Source organism: Camelina sativa, chromosome 19 (genome assembly GCF_000633955.1).
Source record: "Camelina sativa cultivar DH55 chromosome 19, Cs, whole genome shotgun sequence".
Lineage (NCBI taxonomy): Eukaryota > Viridiplantae > Streptophyta > Magnoliopsida > Brassicales > Brassicaceae > Camelina > Camelina sativa.
In genome coordinates this window covers 6,514,020-6,523,408 of record NC_025703.1, presented here as the reverse complement: position 1 = coordinate 6,523,408, position 9,389 = coordinate 6,514,020, and the positions used below count along the sequence as shown (strand labels likewise).

Genomic DNA, 9,389 nt, shown 5'->3' with positions numbered 1-9,389 from the left:
TGTCAGCTTCCCAAAGATGACCGTCTCCGATTCTCACAGGTTTGGAGTATCCATCTTGTCCAATGATGTAAGCTGTTTCATATTGACATGTTTCGTTCCATCTATACCTAGGAGATTCGGAAACCACAACAACTTTATTCTCCTCATCAATGAAGAAGCTTCTCCCAACACGAAATTCAGAGAGAGATGTCCTTTCCACTCTTAAGAACTTGATCCATGATACTTCACAGGGCTCAATCTTAGTCGTTATCCAAATCTCTATTAACGAACATGTCTCGTAGCCTTGATATAACACAGCCAGCTTCTCTTCTCTTACACAAGACAGAATCACATGTCGTGGAACATCATAGTTGGTGTGAAAGGGTAGAGGAAGGCGTTCTCCAAATCTCTCTGTTGTAAAATCAAAACAGAGTAAAAAACCAATCATCTCTGAAGCTACTACCTCTCCAACCTTTTGTATTCGTCGAGCAAAAAAGTAAGTATTTCCCTTCAATGATACGCTGCTTTGTAAATCACAGTCGGGATTTACATCAAGAACCCTCCATGAACTAGAATTAAAACCATATATTTCGTAGTAGGATGGGATATTTTTATAACCAATCTCTTTGTAGTCATCATGACCCAAAAACTTCCACAAGATTTTGTGGTCACGGTTGTTGTTGTTGTTGTCGTAACCGAAAGCAAACATGTCTAATCTATGGAACTTTTGGGATTTGAATCTTGGTTTGATCCACCTGAATGGCCCCCCCAAATACGGGTTCCACACCATGAGCTTCCTTGTACTTTCCTCTTGGACGACGCATAACAATAAGCCGTCGCAGTGTATGACATTAGATATCTTGTTTTGTTCAAGTAAATCTATTTGCTTTATAGATGGATCAACGAAATCGTCATTGCGGATTCCTTGGAGATCAAGTCTCAGGGAACAAAGGCTATAACCCACTGTCACGAACCCCAAAAACTGCTTACTTGTTGTTGCTTTACCAAAAACAAGATTTTCTGAAAAAACGTTCCAGGATAAAGCGTTCCACGTTTTACAAGTATATCGCACCGCGCTTAAAGATATCAATGGAACTCTAGAGAGGATCTCCCCCACCAAATCCACTGAAAGATCGGACAACGTCGTCGTTCCTTAATTCCGAGTTTCAAACAAAGTTCCTAGTTTCTACGCTTGTCCACGATCTTTTCTTGATCTCTCTATATATACATGCACAATCGTTTAGTTATATGATGTTTCACCGCTTCTAAAACTCTCTCCTTTTCCTACATTAGTTATACTTTCAAATATTTTTCATTAATTGATAAAGATTCTAGAATTCGAGTTAAAAATTAGAAATATAAATATTTAAAAAAAAAAATAATTACAAAATCCTTTCCGATAGCGGAGAGCCGAGAGATTAGAGAAAATGACAAATAGAACCAATTACATGTATCAGAGAACAGAGATTATAACTCATTCATTCACAGATAGCCTTGTTCCAAAAAGGACATGAAATAAAATTGATGTAAAACATAGATAACGACCATAGATTATTACATAGTAAATTAGCCAAAGAGAGAACAAAATATATAATAACTGAATGGAGATAGTCTTATTCAAAAGGACTTGAAATAAAATTGAGCTAAAACATAGATAACGACCATAGATTATTACACAGTACTAAATTAGCCAAAGAGAACAAAATATATAATAACTGAATGAAGATAGTCTTGTTCAAAAGGACATGATATAAAATGAGCTAAAACATAGATAATGCTTTTAAACAAATAAAGCATTGCAAATGGAACTAACCAATAATCTCTTCTTCTTCTGTTTTTTTTTTCTTTACTTTTCCTGTTGCCTGGTTGGTTGGTTGATTTGTAGTTGCACCAAACTTGGAACATAAGATGAGATCGTAAGTGGGTGAGAATCTCCAATATCTGAAGCTCTTCTGATGTTAACATATTTTAGGTAAGTATCATCTCCATCTCCAATGATGTGAGCTTTTTGGTCTTCACTGAACAGTAGATCGAAAAGCACAGCAACTTTCTTCTCCTCCTCAATGAAGAAACACAGAGGCCTAATGTCCTCAGGACGAGTGCGTGGATTGATATCCATTTTCATAAACTTGCTCCACGACACCGCATTTGGATCAATATTATTGGTAACCCAAATCTCTATTGCTCCACGATACCACTTGAAGCTACGATGTAGCAAAGCGAGCTTTTCTTCTCCAACACAGGATAAAATAATATTCTCGTCAACATAAGGGTTAGATGGTAGAAGTAGACGCGGACCAAAGCTCTCTTTTGCAAAATCAAAACAGATCAAAAAAATATGATTCGCCTCTTCGGTATCTCTGTATACATACCCTTGAATAAGAAAATAAGTATTTCCCTTCAAAGACACGGAGTGACGTTTATTAGACCGTACAGTCCAGTTGGGTTCCACATCAAGAGAACTCCATAAATTTGAGTTGAACCGGTAGATTTCGTATCGTAAACCGCCCTTGTAGTTATAATCTCTCAAAATCCTCAAGATTTTGTGGTTACGGTTGTTGTCGTAACCGAGAGCATACATGTCGTATTCCCTGTCGTCATAATAAAACCTAAACCTTCGGGCTTTGCTATAAGAATAAAACCTTTCGGAATTTTTAGGGACTTCGATCCGCACCGTTTGTCCCAAATAGGGGTTCCATACCATAATACTAGAGTTGTCCTCGATAACGCATAACAACAAGCCGTCACAGTGAAGGATGTTCTTTACCCTTACATGGTCAGGAATATGTACCTGCTTTATCTCTGAAACAACAGATCCATCATTGTGGATTTGGAGATTGAAGCTCAAGGAACATACTTTTTCATTGATCAACATTAAACCTAAGAACTGCTTTCCTGCTGCTGCAGCATTGCAAATAATATGACGTTTTGAGAAATCGTTCCATTTTTTGCAAGTAGATCGCACTGCTCTTAATGATGTTATCGGAATCCTAGAGATGATCTCCTCTTTCAAGTCCTCTGGAAGATTAGACATAGACATCGACGTCATTCTTCTAAACTTCAAACAACCAAATAAAATGTGAATGGCCACAAAATTATGGTTTTCATGTTTAAAAAAGGCGCCACAAATATATTGGTTTAGATTTAAAGTGTATTCTCATAAATTACATTAGATTTTTTTTTTATTATTCTCAAAAAATACATTAGATATAGCTTTAAACATCTAAGCAAATTGAAGAAGAAAAAATCTAAGCAATTTAAATATATATTTTTAAAAAAAGCTAATTAAGCAAATTGGAAATATGATTTATAGAATACGTAATTTTTTAGATTTGTGTCCTGATTTATTGTTAAAACTACAGTATGATTACAAAAGTGGATCGCTAAACGACCAAAACTGGCTTAAATATTTTTGGTCTAAAATAAAGTCAAGTCCCTTAATCATAACATTTTTTTTTTTTTTTTGAAATAAAGTGTAAAATTTATTCGAAAAAAAACTTTTTTACATCAAAGTGCATCGGGTGAAGATAAATGTTATGAGCTGAAAAAAATGGTTTAAGTAAAAAATAGTAGTGCTTTGGTGGTGATCTCCTTCATCTTGATGCTAGCCAGACCATCATACGACCACTGTCCTGTGTGGAGAGCAAACGATTCCTGACTTGCCTATCAAGTTGTTTGATGAGCAGATTTGATGGAGTCGAGGATTCACCGTGGCGTCTATTATTCCGTTCTTTCCACAAGAGATGGACTGCAGCTTGGAACACATATCTTAGTAAGAAGAGAGTATCCTTTCCTTGAGATGCATCCGTTAAGAGAGTTAAAATAGTGTCCCAGTCTGTGGAGAAAGCGGTCCGTAGTAGTGTCGAGGCGAGTCCTGACCAGACATCCCTGGAATATATATATATATATATATATATATATATATATATATATATATGTATACGTTTTTTAATAGGATTTCGATGATAAGTGATCACATTATCAAACCCATTAGGAATTTAGGTGGACGTACCCATTATATCCATTTGTTTATAGCTATTAGCTAGAGAGATTTTAAAACTTAACTTTGGAGAGAATAACTAGGACAACCCTATTTTGAAGGGAAAGCAAACTTTCAAAAGGTTTTGCAGGTAACTCTATTGTGAAATTGCATATAGATTAATTCAGTGTGCACATTCCATTTCTCCTTATATTATGATATCACCAACTTCATTACAATGTGATAAAGCTCCAGTTTTTTGGAATGTGTAAGATTGGCTAGTTACAAAGTTTTAGACCTTTTACAAGCATTATTGTATAGCATAAGGTTTTGTAAAAGTTGTCTTTGAGAAGCAAAAAAAAAAACAAGTAAATACTAAACACTAAATAGTGATTGTGGGATCACTTCATTAAAATCAGACAAAAAGCAAACGTTACAAATGCCAAAATCATCATGACATTGACAAATTCATGGGTCCTCTATAGTTGACACATATGTAAAATTTTAGATGTAAAAAATGATGGTATATGATCATTCTTTTTTTTTTTGGCAGACGTGGTTATATGAATTGACATTACATCTCTCAAGAATCAAATATACTCATTTATTCTTTCGCAATTCAATTTCTTTTTTCCTTTTGCAAGTTTCTGAAGTAGACAGCTTTTGTAAAGCTATAACAATAACCATCCATTTGTGATCATAGGCTAATTATAAACTCTAAGTCTATATAACAAATCTTGTTGAACTCTTGAATTATAAACCTTCTTTTTATCCTGTTTCCCCATGAATATTTTATGGTCTTATCCTTATCGTTGTATAATATTCTTCTATTTAAACCAAGTTATTAATATTGGTTTATAATTTTATATACATGACAAGTGTATAAATATTATTTAGGTGTAAAACCCCGCAAAATTGTTGAAAAATGTCACATCCGCCACGTCGAAAAACAAGAAGACATCTTCATTTATTTCAATCATTTTCCACACTTTATTGCATGTGAAATTATTATTCTTTTAGCGAGTATTACAGACACACACACACACAAAATTAATATAATCAAATTGTAGCCATGTAAACTATGTATCTGATCAACTGGAGCACAATAGAATTAATTTTATTTTTATTCTTTATTTTATTCATTTTGATGAAAATGGATTTTAGAATAATCCCGGGATGTATATTATATAATTAATTAGTTTAAATTTTGAACTACCAATTGATGAAGAACTGCTAACTAAATTAATCATCAATTAAAAGGAAGATTTAGTGTGTAATCAGCAATAGCATATTATAAAGTTAATTATGTCCATGCCTGATAAATAGATTTACATAAATAATATTTATACATGCCATGCCACCAAGCAAAACGTGATGTGTCCCTATCTCTTGTTGGATCCCACTTGTGTGCCTGCATGAGATGAGATCCAATAAGAAAAACAATTAACGAAATAGGTTTTCTAGCAAAAGATGAGTCACCCTTAGATCGAATCCGATGCATATCCTCCTCTTTCCTTTATATATGCTTTTCATGTGCCACATTTCATAGTCAGTTTCTTTTATATTCATTCTTTCTTCTTTTCTCATTTTCATTTTTATCTTTACTTAGATTTCGATTACCTAATCATGAATTTGTAATGATCATAAGTAAAATATTAAAAAGGGACAGTTAAGTCTAAATTTTTTGGCTTTCTTATATTGAAAAAAAATTGTGTTTGACTTGGAGTGGGAGGAAAATTGAAGTCAAGATATTTACTCTTATATTTTCATCAAAACAAAAAGGAACCAAAATAATGAAATTATGAAATCAAGCACTTGACAATATATAGGTTGATACTTTTAAAAAGATAAGATTTTATTTTTTGTTCATGTAATAAAATGAGAAATAATTACTACAAAGATACAATACAACCATGAGCATTCTTAAATAATTTAGTAAATACAAGTGATTAAAATACCTCCGGAGTCCGGACCTATCTACGTACGTACGTGCCAATCTTTCTCCCCGTGAATAATAGAACCAAGAAAATTAATTTTGAGTTGACCAATAATCATGATCGCTTGTTTCTTATAATCCAAGAAAAAGAAAAGGGAGAAAATAAATATGAAATAGACGAAACATAACAATTTAATCAAATGTTTCTGTATAAACTTGCACCATTTTGATCGGCGATAAAATTTATAAAACGAAAGGCAACACAAGAAAAATATTATATATGAAAATACGAAACTACCTATATATTTAAATATATACACATATCAATTTTAGATAGGTTTGTAATAATATCATGAGCAAAAAGAAACTAAACTAACCCTGCCAAGGCTTTGGATGGAGCTGATCAGAAGCAGAGCTATTGATGCAATTTCCAAGACCAGCAAAACTTAGAATCTCGTTATGAGACATCAACGGTCTTATCCCCAAGAAATCTCTCGTCAAACCTTCTCCTCCACCGCTTTTACTCTTCTCTGATCTTGCGGCTGAAGCGGTTGTTGTAGCTTCGTTTGTTCTCAAGAACCCGCCAAACGTATCGTCAAATGCTTCTTCTCCACCGTGATGATCAAACCCGGATGCGCTGTAGTCTTGGAACAAACCTTGATTGTTGTTGTTGGAGTTGATGAATCCAGACGGCGACGTCATCATCGATGCCATTGTCGTCGTGAGGGTGCTATTATGAGTTGACCTCTCCAAGTCCGTGGTTGTTGTCTTTGTAGAACCCATTTGGGCTGCTTTCTGGAGCAATGCGGTGGCTGACATAGCCGGAGAAGCAAGAGAGAACAAACCTCGTCCTGCACCGTTACAAGAATTAGGGTTTGAAGACGTGAGATCGTGTGGCTGATGAGAATGGGGCTGAGGAGCAAGCCAGGGAGGGATATTATGATGGTAATTGATGATATGGTCATTGCTTTGTTGCTCTTTCTTCATGGGAAACGTATGGAGATGGTTGCTGCTACTGTTGACATTACTAGTACTAGCATTGTTGGTGTCGAAATGAAGGCTATTGATGATATTGTGGGAGGATGAAGAAGAAGAAGACAGGTTTATGTTCGGTTGAGTTTGATGATGATGCGAATGAGGATGAGAAGAAGATTGACAAATCAAAAGAGGATTTGGTTGACTGTTCTGGTTTTGTGTAGGCAGTACTACTTCTCTTGCAGTCTCTTCAGCCAATGCTTCACAAAATGCTCTATGAGTTATGAAACTATCCCTCCTGTTAATTTACCACCAGAAAAAGAAAAAAAAAAAGACTTCATGAAATGATCAATCAATATGGTTAAAATAAAAGTCTATGTTTATTCACATGGAGAGAAGCTATAAAAGTCATGTGGTCCATCTAAAGCATGTAGCAATCACGTATGTATTATAAGATGAATGATTAATGCAAGGAAAAAAAATAAACTCATAATAATTTTATTTTGTGAAGGGGAAAAAGAAATGAAGAAAAGTACCCTGAACTAGTTCCATATTATAAATGAAGATTCTTTTGAGCTACCATTTTTGTCCTTTTTCAAATTAAATGAAATTACTCATAGCACAACAGATAAAACTGTGTACCATGTGTCCCTCCAGTTCTTACAACACCACATCGTAGATATATCTCATATTATTCATTATGATCATTAATATCGATTTATAATTCCTACTACTATTTTCTTTAAAAAAATTGATTAATAAAACAGAAAGAAACGAAAAAGGAGTTTATATTTACCTAGAAAAGAGAGTGCCACAGTCACATCTGTATTCCTTGGTGCCACAAGTCTTAGAATGAGCCTTGCAATCTGATTGAACAGCATACTTCTTAGAGCATTTGTCACATTTCCACTTCTTCTCCCCATGTTTTCTGCAGAAATGCTTCTTGATTCCGGTTAAGTCACCTAGAGCTCTAGATGGGTCATGGTGGACACAAGTTGCTTCTGGACAGACATAGACTTTCTTCCTTATGATTTCTTTGTTGGATCTTTGTTTCAGCTTCCATGGCAGATTGTGACCTCTTCTGTGAAGCTGTAAATTCTGGTCTCTTTGGAAACCTTTGTTGCAGATCTCACACACGAATCTGTTTGTTGCCATTAGTGTTTTTGGTGATAAAGCTATCACTTCTGATTCTGGGTCTGAAAATTTTAAAAAAACATTGACCCATTATATATTGTCAGAAAACTTCAATAATCACTAATAAACATATTTAAAATCTATCATCTTGGTTTTTACTCAAACAGTAATTATAATAAGGAAAACTAGTATAGTAGTTTGGTTTTGGATTTATTTTTCTTAGATTATAATAGAGATGATAAAGAGAACAAAAAGGGTAAAAAGAATATTCTTTTTGGAAGAAGACACATAAATTTCCTAGACGATGACTGTATCAAATAATTGGAATAATGAATCAGTCCAAAACAAAACCACGAAAAGAAAAAATTGTATTGTTCTTTTTTTTTTTCTTTTTTTTTACAGACGAACCTGGATTCCCTGGTTGGTTTCTCCTCTTCTTTTGAGGCTGTGATAAATCTGGAATACAGAACTGTTGTTGTTGTTGTTGCTGCTGATGATGAGGGAAGTAATTAGAGCCACTTGCTTCAGTTATGTTTCCCGAAGAGACACTTGCTTGATCACCACCAGAAGCTGATGTTAGATTCGACATATTCTCGTCTTGTTGATGCTGTACTTGTTCTTGTTGTGGTTGATGATGATGCTGATGAAGTAACATGTCTTTGTTCATCATCACCAAACGAAACAAAAAAGAAACAAAAACCTTAAGAGAAAAAGAAAGAAGAAAGCAAATAAGTTAGAAATCGACAAAACTTTGTTCAGATCTATCTATATATACAGACATATACTGATAAATACGATAAAAGGGACAAAAGAGAAGATTAAACAGAAACATACAAGAAATGAGACTCTCTATAGCTATATATACTGTATATCTATAATCTCCTAACTTCTTTGATTGTGTGTGTATATATATATTAACTGCCTTCTTTGGCTTCAACCCAAGAGACAATATATCTATCCACTTTTTTCTGGTTCATGTTTGAAACTCACACGAAATATATATATATATATATATATATATATATATATCTCAAAGAAAACTAAATAAAGGGTAACAAACAAATTACTACACAGAACATATGAACCAAGAAGTTGAGAAATTAAAATTAAAAAGAAAAGAGAAAGATGGATGCAAATCCAATATACCTAGAAGTAGAGAGAGAGAGAGAGATTGTGGACAAGAGAAACTCTATAGTATTATCTATTTATCTTCCTCTCTCTTTCTGTGTATTTGAAACCGAGTAATTCAAAAAAATAAAATAATAAATAGGGGAAATTAAAAAAGAAAATGAACCCTACCGCTAAGAAAAAAATGGCGTTTTCTGCACTTTTTTTTTTCGTAGCAATATGTCCTTTCTTTATCATTACCTGCAAAACAAATTTCCG

The 9,389-nt window shown here is 33.9% G+C and overlaps 3 protein-coding genes across 6 annotated transcripts; all 3 read right to left on the bottom strand.

Moving 5' to 3' along the window:
* Positions 3-688, bottom strand: LOC109130789 (F-box protein At1g66490-like). The gene is made up of 2 exons (XM_019240824.1): positions 108-688; positions 3-54 (listed from the first exon to the last, which is right to left on the bottom strand). Exons 1-2 carry the CDS (start codon positions 686-688, stop codon positions 3-5), a joined length of 633 nt encoding a protein of 210 aa, XP_019096369.1.
* On the bottom strand, positions 1,591-3,028 carry LOC104765178 (F-box protein At3g13820-like). The gene is made up of 2 exons (XM_010488858.2): positions 2,622-3,028; positions 1,591-2,570 (listed from the first exon to the last, which is right to left on the bottom strand). Exons 1-2 carry the CDS (start codon positions 3,026-3,028, stop codon positions 1,826-1,828), a joined length of 1,152 nt encoding a protein of 383 aa, XP_010487160.2. The 3' UTR covers positions 1,591-1,825.
* On the bottom strand, positions 5,302-9,167 carry LOC104765177 (protein indeterminate-domain 11-like). 4 transcript variants are annotated; one of them, XM_010488855.2, is made up of 5 exons: positions 9,150-9,167; positions 8,412-8,703; positions 7,666-8,065; positions 6,272-7,167; positions 5,302-5,369 (listed from the first exon to the last, which is right to left on the bottom strand). In XM_010488855.2, the coding sequence occupies exons 2-5, from the start codon at positions 8,671-8,673 to the stop codon at positions 5,341-5,343; spliced, it is 1,587 nt and encodes a 528-aa protein (XP_010487157.1). In that variant the 5' UTR covers positions 8,674-8,703; positions 9,150-9,167; the 3' UTR covers positions 5,302-5,340. The 4 variants fall into 4 exon arrangements, with proteins under 4 accessions (XP_010487157.1, XP_010487158.1, XP_019096182.1 ...); XM_010488856.2 differs by lacking the exon at positions 9,150-9,167 and adding an exon at positions 8,838-9,120; XM_019240637.1 differs by lacking the exon at positions 9,150-9,167 and having other exon boundaries at positions 8,412-9,120.